Consider the following 18039-nt stretch of genomic DNA (forward strand, 5'->3'; position numbering starts at 1 on the left):
ATCAAATGCATGTTGCTTGATATTTTACAAAGTCACCCAAAAATAGCAATTCTGTCATAATTTGCTCAACAACATTTAAGTTGTTTACATTATTAAGCACATTCATTTCAAACCTGTGTGACTTTATGTGGAACATGAAAGATGTTTTGATGAATATTACGAGTCGTCTTTTCAAGAACATGGCATTAATTAATACATTTTACATATATTAATACATTTCTGTGGTTGGGATCAAATGTAAAAAAGGATCATAAGGATTGTTTTTTTTTTGTTTACAGGGCAAGACTGAAGGTACGTGGAAGGAATTGACTATCAATTAAGCCTGATAATTGTCCCTGGGGTTGCACCTTGTTATTTGAATTATGATTAAATTGAATTTATGGAGTGGTGGTGGCCGCTGCCGCCACGAAAGCGACAATAAAAGAGCAGACTACGCCACCCTGTATTTAACAGGGAAATAATAACCCAAATCGAAAAGGGCACACAGGTTCGTTGTTTCAAGACAAGAGGGCAAGAGACGTGAATACCAAGGTACAAAATATTTTATTCATCTATACAGATTAATCATAATGGGCACTGAATGCTCATTTCGTGCTTTAAAAGTGTATTAAAATTATGAGTACCACAATCAGCTGCGTGGTTTGTAGTAGGCTTCACACACCCATTAAACATATAGACACTGACGCAAAAGGCTGAGGCTTACCAGGAGCAGGAAGTCTAGCAGGGGGCAGCAATTCCCCGATAAAGACACGTCACCCCCAAGTGTACTCTCTCTCTCTCTCTCTCTCTCTCTCTCTCTCACAAACACAGGTGAGTCAGTTGTAGACACACAGCACTCCACAGGTTAAAGGGGCACTACCACCATTTAGCGCGGGGAACAGCTAGCCCCCTGCACTGGGCCCTCAGCTGCTGGGAACACAGAAGAGAAAATTAACTAAATACATCTAAACAGCAAAAAGACAAACTGATTCTCAACATACGTCAGTGAAGGGCAGAGATAATGACAACTCACCATAACAGAACCAACTTCACACAAACAATCCATCCATCCATCCACCTTCAACCGCTTATCCGAAGTCGGGTCGCGGGGGCAGCTGCTCCAGCAGGGGGCCCCAAACTTCCCTATCCCGTGCCACATTAACCAACTCTGACTGGGGGACCCCGAGGCATTCCCAGGCCAGTGTGGAGATGTAATCTCTCCACCTAGTCCTGGGTCTTCCCCGAGGCCTCCTCCCAGCTGGACGTGCCTGAAACACCTCCCTAGGGAGGCGGCCAGGGGGCATCCTTACCAGATGCCCAAACCACCTCAACTGACTCCTTTCAACGCAAAGGAGCAGCGGCTCTACTCCGAGCTCCTCACGGATGACTGAGCTCCTCACCCTATCTCTAAGGGAGAAGCCCGCCACCCTTCTGAGGAAGCCCATTTCGGCCGCTTGTACTGCATGACCTAGTTCTTTTCGGGTCATGACCCAACCTTCATGACCATAGGTGAGGGTAGGAACAAAAATTGACCGGTAGATCGAGAGCTTTGCCTTCGGCTCAGCTCTCTTTCGCGTGACTAACGGTGCGATAGAGCTGAGTGCAATACCGCCCCGCTGCCCCGATTCTCCGGCCAACCTCCCGCTCCATTGTCCCTCACTCGTGAACAAAACCCCAGGTACTTGAACTCCTTCACTTGGGGCAAAACCTCATTCCCTACCTGGAGTACGCACTCCATCGGTTTCCTGCTGAGAACCATGGCCTCAGATTTAGAGGTGCTAATCCTCATCCCAGCTGCTTCACACTCGACTGCCAGCTTATCCAGTGAGAGCTGAAGGTCACGGACCGATGATGACATGAAGACAACATCATCTGCAAAAAGCAGCGATGAGATCCCCAGCCCACCGAACCGCACACCTTCCCCACCCCGACTACGCCTCGATATCCTGTCCATGAATATCACAAACAGGATTGGAGACAAAGCGCAGCCTTGGTGGAGACCAGCCCCCACATGGAATGAACTCGACTTCGTGCCGAGGACCCGGACACAGCTCTCGCTTTGGACGTACAGGGATTGGATCTCCCTAAGAAGGGATCCCCCCACCCCGTACTCCCGCAGCACCTCCCACAGTCTCTCCAGGGGGACCCGGTCATACGCCTTCTCCAGATCCACAAAACACATGTAGACCGGATGGGCATACTCCCAGACCCCCTCCAGGATCCTTGCGAGAGTAAAGATCTGGTCCGTCATTCCACGGCCAGGACGAAAACCGCATTGTTCCTCTTCAATCCAAGGTTCGACAATCGGCCGAACCCTCCTCTCCAGCACCTTGGAGTAAACTTTACCAGGGAGGCTGAGAAGTGTGACACCCCTGTAGTTGGCACACACTCTCTGATCCCCCTTTTTGAAGAGGGGAACCACCACCCCGTTCTGCCACTCCTTAGGCACTGTCCCAGATTTCCACGCAATGTTGAAGAGGCGTGTCATCCATGACACCCCCTCCACATCCAAAGCTTTCAGCATTTCTGGTCGGATCTCATCAATCCTCGGGGCTTTGCCACTCGCGGAGTTGTTTGACTACCTCAGTGACCTCCCCAGGGAAATAGAATCTGATCCCCCATCATCCTCCGGCTCTGCCTCTACCATAGAGGGCGTGTTGGGATTTAGGAGTTCTTCAAAGTGTTCCTTCCACGCCCAATAACCTCCTCGGTTGAGGTCAACAGCGTCCCATCTTTGCTGTATACAGCTTGAATGGTTCCCCGTTTCCCCCTCCTAAGGTGGCGGACGGTTTTCCAGAAGCACTTTGGTGCGGACCGAAAGTCCTTCTCCATGGCTTCTCCGAACTTTTCCCACACCCACTGCTTTGCCTCCCTCACGGTCGAGGCCGCAGCCCTTCGGGCCTGTCGGTACCTTGCAACTGCCAGATGGTGATCGGTTGACAGCTCTGCCCCTCTCTTTACCCGAGTGTCCAAAACATATGGCCTCAGATCCGACGACACGATTACAAAATCGATCATTGACCTTCGGCCTAGGGTGCTCTGGTACCACGTACACTTATGAGCATCCTTATGTTCGAACATGGTGTTTGTTATAGATAATCCATGACTAGTACAGAAGTCTAATAACAAACATCCACTTGAGTTCAGATCAGGGAGGCCGTTCCTCCCAATCACGCCTTTCCAGGTGTCCCTGTCATTTCCCACGTGTGCGTTGAAGTCACCCAGCATCACTATGGAGTCCCCTACTGGGGCCCTATTCAGGACTCCATTCAGGGTCTCCAAGAAGGCCGAATACTCTGAACTGCTGTTCGGTGCATATGCACAGACAACAGTCAGAGTTTTCACCCCCCCACAACCCATAGGCGTAGGGTGGCGACCCTCTCGTCCACCGGGGTAAACTCCAACGTAGTGGCGCTGGTTCCTGGTTCACACAAACAATAACAAATTAAAATGGTTTCAAAGAACACAAAACACCATTTCCAAATTCTGATGATCTCTGTGGCTCAGGATACACACAGAGGACGGATCTCACTTCTCTGTGAGAGAGGAACCAGCACTTCTGAAGCCAGAGACAGAGTTTATAATGTAAACATACCAAAACAAATGTATAACAAAACAGAAAACAAAACAGCAGCATAGTTCAGCCCTGCAGCTTCCATCCAGACAGACAGACACCTTCTGGTGAGCAGATTAGATCATCTATAGAAGAACAAACAATTAAGCGTGAAACCCACACGAGTCACTCACCATCGTATATAAGGCGTTCACGTACCAAAAGTGTTGAAGCTACAGCCATAATTACAGCCGCACACACAAGGCTGTATAGAACAGCTGACTGAAGGAAGGCAGCAATTGGCCAGCGGAGCTCGATAACGAGCCTCGCGCAAACAAACGCTGACTCACATACAACGAAACTAACATTAACACAAGGTACCAGAGCCAGGCAGTTAGCCTAACGTTGAACATAAAAACAATCAATGACGACAACACATACCCCAATACCGGAGTAAAGGGGGAGGCCATTAGACCATGACGCGCATCTAGGCGCCACATAGCCGCCCTAATATTCCCCACGAATGCACGCTGCTAGGCTATAAACAAAACCACCGAATACTAAGGGGCGGGATATAATAAAACAGACAGATGAGCTGTTCTTATGCACGCCGCATAATACAAAATCGCATTAAAAATGTAATATTATGCATAACCAGGAAAATCACGGTTACACACAAATTACAACATTAGGAAGGGGGGAAACTGCTACAAGACATTAGTCTGTCTCACTACATAAAGAATAAAATAGAGTAATATATACTAACTGAGCCCTTTATTAGGAACACCTGCACAACTAATTCATGCAATTATCTAATCAGCCAATCATGTGGCAGCAGTGCAGAAAATCATTCAGATAGGGGTCAGGAGCTTCAGTTAATGTTCACATAAACCATCAGAATGGGGAAACATGTGATCTCAGTGATTTGGACCATGGCATGATTGTTGGTGGCAGATGGGCTGGTTTGAGTTTTTCTGTAACTGCTGATCACCTGGAATTTTCATGAACAACAGTCCTTAGAGTTTACTCAGGATGGTGCCAAAACAGATAAAAATCAAGTGAGCGGAAGTTCTACAGACAGAAATACCTAATTGATGAGAGAGTTCAATGGAATGGCCAGACTGCTGCGAGCTGACAGAAAGGCTATGGTAACTCAGATAACTTTTTGAGTATTGTTGCTGACCATGTTCATCCATTCATGGCCACAATTTACCCATCTTCTAATGGCTATTTCCAGCACTATAATACACTGTCACAAAGCAAAAGGCATCTCAAACCTGTTTCATGAACATGACTATGTTCACCCAGTCACCGGTTTTGGATCCATTAGGACACCTTTTGAATGTGGTGGAAAGGGAGGTTCGCATCTTGAATGGACAGCTGACAAATCTGCAGAAACTGCATGAAGCAGTGGACCAGAATCTCAAAGAAAACTTTCCAACATCCTGTGGGATCCATGTCACGAAAAATGAAGGCTGTTTTGAGAGCAAAGGGAGGCCCAACCCAGTAGTAGTATAGTGTTCCTAATAAAGTGCTAAGTGAGTGTATGTGGTGGGTGGAAGCAGTCAAGTGAAACATTTGCTTGAATAACAAATGCATACAGATACAATCTACACAGTCAGTACATTGTACCAGACTTTGAATGCAAACATCAGAATAGGAAATGTTTGTAATATGATCATGTAGCTGAAAATATTGACCGCACATTGCAACCTTTTCTCTTTCACGGACCGTCTATCAACAGCCGAAAGTTAAAAGGTAGCTTGCTTTATTCTCAGAAACTCAGATCTACCCACCCTATTTGACAATTTACATTTCACATACTGTAAAATGTATATTCTGTTCCTAAGTATACATGCTGTCATGTGCTTTTTCTATAAATTGTCTTATCTAAATATACAGTATCAGGACAGTGCTGATGGGAGAACTGAGTTTTGTCTCTCATGCACGTACATGGCTAAACTGGAGTTTGTCCACTCCTGACTTAAAGCGGAATCACAAAAAGCTTTATCAGTAAAAGATCATTTAATTCTTTAATAACCTACATTGCCAAAAGTATGTGCATACTTCTATTTAACAGGTCTAATTTGTGGTCTAACAGACAACAGTGCTGCAACATTTAAAAGAGAATTTAAGCCAACAGGACTATTCTGTTCCTGCATTGCATAAGTCAATAATTACATTATTTGCTGAGTCTGGTGTGGAAGAACTTGACTGGCCAGACCTGTCCTCCACTGAAAATCTTTGTGATGAATTGGTACGCAGAGTGCAAGTCAGGCCTCAGGGTTGGGAGGGTTACTTTTTAAATGTATTCCACTACAGATTACAGAATACATTATGTAAAATGTAATTTGTAATGTATTCTGTTAGATTACTCAAGGTCAGTAATGTATTCTAAATACTTTGGATTACTTCTTCAGTACTGGTAGATTTTTTTGTGCCTATTTTGACTAAAAACTCCAGTACAGTAAGACAAAATACACAGGATAAAATACATTCTCTGAAAAACCTTAATATCTTATGCAGAGTTGTTTCTAAAACAAGATAAATCAAATTGATCTTGTTTTAACGATTTTTAGATATTTTTACAGGAAAACTATAAAAAAATGATTATCAAGAATACGATTTTGCCCTTATATTAAAGGTTTTACAAGAAAATAAAAATTATGATCTAACGTGAATTTTCTAGATAAAAAAAATTATGGTAATGTGCATGTAAATTGGCTTGAAATAGCATTTTAGCTTAGCGTAAAGCTGACTATTTACTCAAGGTTTATTTCTATTTCTTCTACTCCAAACTTACTTTAAACGCACTTCTCAATCTGTTCGTATGAATGTAACACATCATAAGAAAGTGTTTCACCGCTGTTTAAATGCACTTTGGATCACATCATGTATATGTATAAATGTTTTCCATCTGAAAGTAAATATTAAATGAAACAAATGACAATAAAATGCAAAATAATCTCTTCAGTAAGCAAAATAGATTTTTGAATGTAACTGTATTCTAATTACCATTTATTTAAATAGTAACTGTAGTGGAATACAGTTACTTATATTTTGTATTTTAAATACGTAATCCCGTTACAGGTATTCCGTTACTCCCCAACCCTGCTAGGCCTCATCGCCCAACATCAGTGCCTGACCTCACAGATGCTTTTATATCTGAATGGGAGCAAATCCCTGCAGCCGTGTTCCATCATCTAGTGAAAAGCCTTCCTAGAAGAGTGGAAGCTATGGAGGACCATCTCGTTATTAATGTTAATGGTTCAATGATCAGCGTTTCCATGGGAGCGCTGATCATTCCAAGGGAGGCGCTGATCATGCCACTGATTAACGTGCTTGCTACACCTATTTCCCTCGAATTGCATTCCCTATTTATTCCTTGTGTGTCCTCTCTATCTAGTTTATTATTTGACCTGTCAAGAATTAACCTAGCTCTCTCTGTTTAGGTGGTGCTCTCTCATGTGTCTGTTGGTTGCCTGTCTCTGCCACCCACAAATCGCCGGAATAGGATTCCTCCTCTCTGCCCGTGTGTCGGCAAACGCCAGCCCTGCTTCACCTGGGCTCACTCCTTGTTCTGCACCACATCAGCTTCAACGGACACTTCCTACGGATCTGCTCCTGACTTCCACAATGCGCACACTCCTCCCTTAACCCACTGCGTGGCTACCATACACCTAGGACTTCTCTTGCCACTGCAGCCGGTGCCGGGGTTGCCTGATATCACCTATCCCATTGACATTTGCTGTTATTAATAAATCCCTGAACTGTTTCCTCTGCGTTTGGGTCCCTTTGTCTCACTCTAGTTCTGACATTAAGTGTACCTAGACTGAAGGGACTAAATATGCTCATTATTTAGAACAACAAAATATTGGTGGAATCACCTAAATAATGGTAGTCATTACCTCTGATTACTGTTAACATTATTAGGGCCAAGGGTACATAGGAAACAATGGAGTCTAATTAAAAGTACTATCTGGATATGGTAGCGTTGGTCTGCCTATCCAGATAGTAGAAGTCACTCCTCTGGTTGAGATTTATTTTAATTAAGTTTATGCAGATCTAGGGGGACTAAACAAAACTACTATTCAGATAAAAGTATGCAGTGATCAACTTGTCTGCACAGTATAATCAATTACCTCTGGATAATAATCCAAAACTGATCAGTTAGTGGAATGATCACGTATAACCTGGCCGGTGCGTAGACTCTAAAACAAGAATCCAAATAAATGACTGCACTACTCAAGGATCCCAATCTAGATAAGATCTCAATTGATGATCAATGATAATTGGAATCTCAAACTAAATTTGAGATATAATATAATTGGAGTCAGATTAAATCAGATAGTCGGAGAACAACCAGGGCGACCAATAGAGGTCACTGTGCCGTACAGCGCAGACATACTGAGTTTGGCAGATCAGCCTTCTCTATCAGAGCCTCTAAGTACTGGAACTTAGTCCCAAATGAGATTAGAGACATTTGTACATTTACTAGTTTTAAATATAAAGTAAAATTATGGCTAAAATCTATACAATCATGTACCCATTAATCATAAATTCAAAAAACTCATTTTTTTGTCGTATCCTAATAGTGTTTATTATTATTGCACTTTATTTTGTTCTGTTTTTCTGTTTTATTGTGCTTTTTTAAGAATGTGAAATTTTGTTGTCTGAGATGCTACTTGCGTGATGACGTTTTATGGTATATATGGTTTGTTGGATTGTTAATTGTATGTTACTTTTTCCTGCCCAGGGACTACAGATGAAATTTAGCTTGTAGCTAATTCTGGTATGGCTGAGTGCCATACACTGTCCCTGTTAAATAAATAAACAAATAAATAAAATAAATTATAAATGAAGTCTAGAACTAAATCACATAGTTATGACGCTTGCATGGACTACTATAACACTTTTATAATGTTTTTAATGTATAAGTAAATCACTATCTACTGCAATTGCATTGAATTCTGCTAACAGGAGTGAATTCGATTAAAATGTAATTATCTCCTCTTCTGTTCTGCAGAAAAAGAAAGTCATATAGGGTTGGAACAACAAGAGGGTGAGTAAATGATTATTGAATTAACTATTCCTTTAGGGCTAATGAGACTTAAAGGGATAGTTCACCCAAAAATGTAAATTCTCATTTACTCATTTACTTACTCTCATGCATCCCAGATGTGTATGACTTTTCTTTTAGAAAAGGTTTTTAGAAGAACATCTCAGCTCTGTAGGTCCATACAATACAAGTGAATGGTGATCAGCACTTTAAATCTCCAAAAAGTACAGACAGTAGTATTAAAAGTTCTTAAGCTATATAATAGGTGTGGTTGAGAAATAAATTTAAAATTAGAAATTAAAATTTAAAATCCTTTTTTTAACCATAGATCTCCACTTTCACTTCATAATCTGAAAGTGAAAGTTGAGATTTTTAATAAAACATTATTGAAATATTGGTCTGTTTCTCACTCAATGTGATTGCATCACTTCAGAAGACATGGATTAAATCACTGGAGTCATATGGATAACATTTATGTGTATTTTATGAGATTTTTGGAGCTTCAAAGGTCTTGTCACCATTCACTTGCATTGTATGGACCAGCAGAGCTGAGATATTCTTCTAAAATGGGAATTATATATTGATCTGTTTCTCACCCAATGTGATTGCATTGCTTCAGAAGACATATTAAACCACTGGAGTCTTATGGATCACTTTTAATATGACTGTCTGACTTACAGAGCTGAGATATTCTTCTAAAAATATTTGTTTGTATTCAGCAGAAAAAAGAAAGTCATACACATCTAGGATGGCACAAGTATGAAGTAAATGGTGAGAGAATTTTCATTTCTAGGTGGACTATCGCTTTAATGAGAGTATGACTGGATGATAAAATCACAATATGTTGTTAAAGATGCACATGAGTTTTGTTGTAATAGTGGTTTTAAACAATAAACAAAATATCTTATTTATATAGTCTTGTCCAGGATAGGAGAGCGGGAGGAAGTCAAGTCATTGTTATTTGTACAGTGCCTTTCACACACACATTGTTTCAAAGCAGCTTTACAGAAGATCTGACATTAACAGAAGATAAAAGATGTAATGTCTATTGTGTCTATGAGTCATCATTGTGTAATGGTACAGGCTAATTGACTGAATTTGAATTCAACTCTTTACATACTTTGTATTGCAAATACTTTATATACTCTTACAGATATATCTGAAGAAGTAAAAGATACCATCATTCATTCAGAATTCATTAACAAAACACATAACCTAAAGTTTTGGGCTAAACATTTGCCTACACTCATTTTTTCTTCTTATTTTAATGTGTGTCCATCATGAAATTATCTTATATAGAACCAGAGTTGAGGAGGAGGTACCTATACATTGGAATGTACTCCCAGCCAGATAACATGTATTTGTCCAATCATGCGAGTTGAAATGTGATGACAGTTATGAAGTAATAATTTGCATGTGTGTTATGAGGCGAGAGGAAGTGGTAGTATGTTTGTTACTGTTAAACCTTTGAGTAAAGCAGGATGGTATTTTGAAGTGGTAAGTTTTATTTTATTTATTTAATGTGCAAAGTATTGACTATATATGGAATTATAATTCTAAAGGGGTTGGGAGGATTACTTTTGAAATGTATTCCACTACACATTACAGAATACATGCAGTAAAATGTCATTTTTAACCTATTTTGTTATATTTCTCAAGGTCAGTAACGTATTCGAAATACTTTGGATTACTTCTTCAGCACTGGTAGATTTCTTTCAAATGTTTTGACGATAAAAACGTACTGCCTGTACAGTAAAACAAAATACACATGTTAAAAATACATTCTCTGAAAAACCTTAATATCTTATGCAGAGTTGTTTCTAAAACAAGATCAATCAAATTGATCTTGTTTAAAGGATTTTTAGATATTTTTACAGGAAAACAATACAAAAATTATTACCAAGAATATGATTTTTGCCCTAATATCAAAGGTATTACTAGAAAAAACTAATTATGATCCAACGTGAATTTTCTTGATAAATAAATGTGATCGTGCCTGATAACGCGCATGTAAAATGGCTTGAAATAGCATTTTAGCTTAGCGTAAAGCTGAAAATTTACTCAAGGTTTTTTTCTATTTCTTCTGCTCCAAACTTACTTCAAACTTACTATGTCTGCTCGTATGAATGTAACACATCGTAAGAAAGTGTGTTCAAATGCACTTTGGATCACATCATATATATGTATAAATGTTTTCCATCTGAAAGTAAATATTAAATGAAACAAATGACAATAAAATGCAAAATAATCTCTTCAGTAATAAAATAGTTTTTGAATGTAACTGTATTCTAATTACCAATGATTTAATGTGTAACTGTAGTGGAATACAGTTACTTATATTTTGTATTTTAAAGACATAATCCTGTTATGTATATATATATACAGTACATATATATACTGTATAAATACTGTATATATAGTTCAAGTTTCAAGTTTATTTGTCACATACGTACATAACCATACACAGTACGACATGTAGTGAAATTCTTGATACGACTTTTCTCCCCACAGTTTACGATAACAAATTATATATATATATATACTGTATACAGATATAACTACCATTCAAAACTTTAGAATCACAATATTTTTTTTAATATAATTTTATTCACCAAGGATTCTTTAAAATGATCATGCAATACAGTAAAAACAATTATAATGTAACAAATGACTACTTCTATGTAAACAAATACTGTGTTCTTCAAACTTTGTTCATTCATGAATCCTCTTGACACCGCAGGCATTCTAGCAGTTTATTTAAATATTCAGGTGAAGTTTCATACCATGCTTTCAATATTTCCTAAATGATCATATTGCATTGGGACACATCTCATGGATTTTACCATCCAAATTTTTTAACAACAGTATTGGTATTGGTAACACTTTACATTAAGGTTCCATTTGTTAACCACATTAGTTAACGTGAACAAACACTTTAACATAATTTATTAATATTAGTTAATGTTAATTTCAATATTAAATTTTTAAAAACAAAAGTTGTCAGCGAGGTCAAGGTGGCCGGTGATTTAGAACGGGAGTTAGCTCACATGAGTTCATCCTCACATGTTCATTGTCATGTGACCCTCTTGTTTTGCCATGTTTATTAATTAATTATTGTCATTGGTTTATGTTTATGAGTCTTGTTGTCAGTTCTATTTTATCATTGTTCTTGTTTCATGGCAATCTTGTTATTTGTTCAGTTTTCCCATTGGTTGTCATGTTACCTTGATATGCTACCCATGTCTGTGTATATACAACACCACTTGTCCCTTTAAGAAGCTGGACACCGACTGCACGGGGCCACATAGCTATTTAGCATGCCGGAGTCTCTTTCGTTATTGGAATTAACCAGACAAATATCTCCACCAACTAAGAACGGCTATGCACCACCACCCACAGAATTGAGAAAGAGCTATCAATCTGTCAATCCTTTCCTACGCCGGGCAAGTTTTCCAGTGTCTGTAACAGAGCATGCAGGACAGGCTGAAGACAAGGACAATGATGTGTGAAACAAAGTGAAATTTATTTACAAATCTAAAGTTGCAGTGAAACAAGAACCAATGATAAATCAGAACTGACAACAAGACTCATAAACATAAACCAATGAAAAGAGAGGACTAATAAACATGGTACAACAAGAGGGTCACATGACAAGGAAACCACATGACATGAAACAGGAACAGGAAGCATGACAACAAAATGTACAAATAAAAGACATGACTAAATGAAGAACATGAATCAAAACATGAACAAAAACTAATTTGTACATGAGAAACAGGAACACATACAACACAGCCTGTATTTAGGCTGTGTTGTATGTGTTCCTGTTTCTCACATATAAATTCGTTTTTGTTCATATAAATACAAATATGTTGCTTATGTAGTGGGACAACTGGACAGATGATCCAGTCCTTTGAGTTAGAACAAAAAGCACATGTCTGCAGTATATTATATGCAACACATTTTATGTATTGTGTTGTTTTGTCTTTTCAAAGGCGCACGCTCATTAACTATTTATGAGCCTGATTCCAAGACCTTTTTTGAACTTCAGAACTGATAGAAGATAAGAGATTACATCAGGATGGATGAAAGTGATGACAAGCAGCAAATATTAACGATTCTTTCATGGAATGTAAATGGTTTTAACCATAAAAAATCTGAGATCTTTCATCATTTAAGTCTTCTAAATGCCGATGTGGTATTTCTTCAAGAAACTCATGTGGGTCCAGATAGAATCTACTCAACAGGAAGCATTAAAATCGAGGCTTTAGAATGCAATTATGACATGGCGGCATTCACGGTATTCAAAGGAAGTTCACGTGGAGTGGCCGTACTGTTCAAAAAGAACCTTGGATGTGGTGGTTTCAAAGTTGATGGTGATATCAAAGGAAGATACATAATAATCTCTTGTCAGATTTGTGGGCACGATTTTGTGTTTATCAATGTATATAACTCAAATGATGAAAAAATTATGTTTAAACAGTTTGCACATTTTTCTACCCAAATCCCACCAACAGCATTTCTTGTGGTCGGTGGGGATTTTAACACCGTAATGGATGCTGATCTTGACAAAACATCAAATTTAAGAAACCGAAGTCACAGAAAGTCTTTTGATTCTCTGCAGAGTTTTTTGGAAACTTTCAACTTGGTAGATGTCTGGAGATGCGTTTACCCTGAGATAAAAAGCTTTACATACTTTGATGGGAAAGGACAATCAAGACTAGACTACTTCTTTTTGCAAAGTCACAATTTAACAAGCGTGACTGCTTGTCGTATTTATGAAAGACCACAGTACACAGATAAAGAAGACTACGTCTCTGATCACGCACCTTTATCCATTCAGATTCAGGTAGATGGAACAAAAATGCAGTTTGACTCTTTTCTTCTCAAAGATAAGGCCTGTATGGAACAAATCTCAAGGACAATAAAGACAATTTCAGGTATAAAGACCAAAAGGAAAAGAGATCTGTGGCCAGGAGTGAAGGTCAGACTCTTCTGTGAGGCAATAGCCTTGCAAAATCTGTCAAGATGTTCAGACACAATGCAAACCTTTGAACTTCCTGAAGAGTTGGAACACATGGAGCCAGGAGGTAGATCATATCTTTTTGTACTAGACTTTATTAATTAGTGTAATCAATATTTCGGTTTATTTTTCATGTACAAATTTCAAAACATCCTTAAATGAATGTTCCAGGATCAATACAAGTTCAGCAAAATCGACAGCATCTGTGGTATTATGTTAATTACCACAAAAATTATATTTGACTGCCCCTCCTTTTCTTGGCTATACTTTTGAAAAAGTGGCCCCGTTCACTTCCTTTTGGAAGTGCCTCACTGTAACCTCGATTTTAGAATAGGAGGTACAATTCAAAATAGATTTTTGTGGTAATCAACATTGAGCAAGTTTATATGCTTGTTCTTACATGATTAGGCTTAATAAGATGACAACACGTGCGGTCATGTAAACGCAATAAGACGCTTTTCTTTATCGCCGTAATCACCATAAACGGCTTATGAATTGTCACGTATTGTCTAGTACTCAGAGATGACAGAGAGATGGGACATGGGACATGTAATGCAGGTAAGTTTAATAGTGAATTGGCTGGAACACAGTGTTCAAACAGGTAAGATGATCTGAGGAGAGGTTCTTGAAATGTGGGATGGTATGGTAGCAACTGAGGGTTTGGCCACTGGTTTCCAGAGCACACACACATACACTTGGGAGAAGACGAGGAGACGAAGGAAGACAGGAGGATGACGTGGGTGACTGGATGAATGGATGGCAACCGGGAAGACTGGATGACTGGAAGTTAACTTGGGAATGAATAGATCAAGGGGATAACGCTGGTAGGGTATAGTAGAAGCTTGTAGTAGGTAGCTTTCGAGGTAAGTAATCTTGAAGCATCAGATGAGGCCAGACAATGACTGAGGGTGTGTGTGCTCTACTTATAGTGCTGGTGATGAGGGCTGATGAGTATGTGCATGATTAGTACGCCTGGCACGATCGTGACAATGAATAACCCGATCGACACGTGTAGATTTTTGCCCATTATGGCAATTTCCCATGCCATGTAAACACCTTACCCAGAGTTCTTACTGGTTCATCCAATGTGTACACATGTTGAGTGTTTGCCTCTTCATGTCAAAAGTAGAGAATAACGTGATAATTTCAAATGTCATTACGTCAAACGCTCACTAGGCCAACATGCTGTCGATTTAGCTTAAGTTATGTTGAACCCAGAATATTCCTTAAAACATTCTAAATTAACTTGACAGCAAAATTGTGCATGATATTAAGACCCGTTGTCAGTGAACATACCTTGAATTAAAAATGTCTTACCTTACTGGCAAATCGGTTTTTTTTTTTGTTTGTTTGTTTGTTTTATCGTACTTTAAATTGTAGAAAATTTAGTTTGCACTCTTTTTTTTGGGATGTATTGAAATTTTGACAGTATGATTTTTTTAGTGTGTTCGTTTTCAGAATCATACATTGAGGTTCTCCATACATCAAATGGTTCCTGCACATCCAGGAGTCTTCTGAACTTCCTTGATCATTTACACCAAACAGAGAGATTTGAAGAAATTAAATTAACACTGAATGCTGTTTTATGTGAATCTGTTTCGAGGAAGGAAATCCTGGTCTCTATACTCTCCCTGCCTCAGTCTGATTGTCTAACATCAGATGGATTAACAGTACATTTCTATATACACTTTGCAAGTAAACTAGTTGACCTCCTGCAAGGCTTTTTCAACCAAATCCTTGATCTCAAGCCTATAAAATGTTTAGTTATTGAATCACCAAGCCAGGGCAACTATGATCATACCTACTGCTGTAGCATTCAGCATTACTGCAGTCCGATTTCAGTGATTAATGTGGATTATAAAATTCTGGCTTTGATTCTGGCTGACAGGTTGAGTAGTGTTATTAAACATGTTCTAAATCCAGGTCAAAGCAACCCACATGCTTCTGTTCAAGACTTCACTAGTGCTCTCCAAATTCCAATGCTGATTGTTACATTAAAAGTAGACCCAAGTGCATTGAAGTGGCCCTATTTGTTTAACAGCTTAAAGTCAGTGAACCTTCCTGACAGATTTAGATCAGTACTGGAGCTGTTGTTGATGACAGAGGGAGGTGTAAATAGTCATCGGCACACTAGATCAGATTCGCCATATTGCCCAACACAAGGTCTAAAGGAAGAGTGCCCATTGACTCCATTACTAATAAGCATCTGCCTTCATCCTCTTATCTACTCCATAAACTGTGAGCAGATGCTTCTGGGACCTACAGTCCAAGGAGAAATCCCAAAGTCAGTCATTGACAAAGACAGAGCCTTTATTTTCCTTTGTAATACCAGTGAGACTTTGGATAGTTTTGAAACGATGCTCCATGATTTTACAGAGACATCAGGATTTATTATAGATGACAGATACTCTGAGGTATTCGTAGCAGGCACCTCTAACTTCAGTTTAGGCAAAGACAGACTTAAGCTGTTTAAGAGAACAGACAATGGATTTCATTGTGATTACTTTGCAGACTCAAGAGATTGTGGCATTGTACAAGAGGAAAGGGTTTTCAAACAGTCAAACTGACTGTGTAAAGGGGTGTTCACACTACCAGCAATTAAACCACCCGTCTCCAAGTCTCTGTGCTGTTGCTAGTTGGCATACCTACTCAACAGCTGTTTAAAAACTATGTCAAGCGGTGTATCATCTTCTACACTCCCGTTGGTAGTTGCCACATCGTATGGCTGCTCATTTGCACAAGTTCTAGCTCTGCTCAACATTGTTGTATTGCCAATGGTCACTATTGAGCTTAGAACTGCCCCTGATTAGTTCATCAAAAAGAAATCACATTACTATTTCATTTTAAACTACTTTCTAAGAAACTCTAGAAGTTCTCTGCACAGTAAAGTTTATATTTCCTCCTTTTTTATTGTTTCACGCAAGTCAAACACTCAGCACCACATGTTTCCCCATTGTCTGGCTGCCACAGATACAAAAATAGACATACATATGAACATAATTCATGTATTACATGTATTCTACATAACTTTATTTCAGTAAAATCTGTTATCTATGTAATGTACTGTGATGTAAAGTTATTGAAAGTCAGTGACTGTAATCTGATTACAAGAATTTTAAATGTACAGTTTACACTATTTTTGCACTAAAAAGTAATTGGATTGCAGTAATTATATGTAATCAGATTACACCCAAATCTGATCACTAATCCTTTAATCACACCATACATCATAAGAAAAGAGAATGGATTGCCTTTGTACTTCTGATTCAACAGACCCATCTACTGGTGGATAAAAATTTGTAAATCACTGGCAGAAACTAAAAGCAATTGGAATTATTTGAGGGAATCTGGGAATATTTTGTGATTTGTTCTGGTTTGTCATTTTTTTTTTTATTTGTTTAAGTTTCAGAATAGCAAACTTTTTTACATTTAAATTTAATTTGTCTTAGTTAGCCACAATTTTTTGTAACTTACTTTGATATTATTTTATGCATTTAGTTGTATACTGTATGTAGAAAATACGGTAAAATATGAACTCTTTAAAAACACAAATGTTCGTATTTTTAAATTCATGACTTCTGTTTCAGAGATTATACATGTGTAAATAAATGTTATTCAATTATACAGTTATACAATTTACACATTCCAATTTGTTCCATATGGAACACAAATGCAATGCATTCCTCTTAAAAAATTTAACCAAAAAGGTGGAGAAAATGCAATACAGAACAGCTGCAAGTTTGCACACTATATTATTTTTATTTTCTTTCTTTCTTTCTTTTTAATTTTCAAAATGTTTTCAAAAACCCTGTTTTTCCATGCTCACAAATATCATGAATAACATACTAAAAAGTTTAATAACTAGGTTTTGAGGTAAGTATTGCAGCATAATAGTGTGTAAAATCAGATCAAATGTTTTTTAGACTCAGATAAAATGTAAAAAAAAAAAAAGAAGAAACAAACCCCAAAACGCTTTAATTGAAAAAAAAAAAAAAAAATGCAAAATGACTTCTTTGCAAGCTAATAATCAGGCAGGTGGTATATATTGTGATCCAAACCCATATTGTGTGCAAATGAGCAGGTGAAGTCGTTTTGTTGGTATGTAGCCAGCAGAGGACAGCACTAAGAAAACCTCAGTAAATATATTTGGTATACCACACTGTAAAATAAATCCTGTTGTTTTTACAAAAAAAAAAAAAAAAAAAACAGGCAGCTGTGGTTGCCAGAATAATTATGTAAAAAATACAGTAAAAATGAAAACAACTTTACAGAACAATCTGTACATTTTTGTTTAAAACTGCTGTAATTTACATGAACACGCACGCTCGCACTGTAAAAAAATAAATTATAAAACAATCTATTAAATTTACAGTAAAAACATGATTCAACAACTTGATTTTAACCTTCTGAAACTGTTAAATTCTG

The 18039-nt window shown here is 38.3% G+C and overlaps 1 protein-coding gene across 2 annotated transcripts; it reads left to right on the forward strand.

Annotated features, from left to right (window-relative positions):
* Positions 1-10063: 10063 nt before the first annotated feature.
* LOC127630117 (uncharacterized) lies at positions 10064-17197 on the forward strand. Of its 2 annotated transcripts, none has more exons than XM_052107554.1 (3): positions 10064-10088; positions 12587-13681; positions 15058-17197. In XM_052107554.1, the coding sequence occupies exons 2-3, from the start codon at positions 12673-12675 to the stop codon at positions 16179-16181; spliced, it is 2133 nt and encodes a 710-aa protein (XP_051963514.1). In that variant the 5' UTR covers positions 10064-10088; positions 12587-12672; the 3' UTR covers positions 16182-17197. The 2 variants fall into 2 exon arrangements, with proteins under 2 accessions (XP_051963514.1, XP_051963515.1); XM_052107555.1 differs by having other exon boundaries at positions 15073-17197.
* Positions 17198-18039: the final 842 nt, after the last annotated feature.

This window comes from Xyrauchen texanus, chromosome 36, assembly GCF_025860055.1.
Source record: "Xyrauchen texanus isolate HMW12.3.18 chromosome 36, RBS_HiC_50CHRs, whole genome shotgun sequence".
Classification (NCBI taxonomy): Eukaryota; Metazoa; Chordata; class Actinopteri; order Cypriniformes; family Catostomidae; genus Xyrauchen; species Xyrauchen texanus.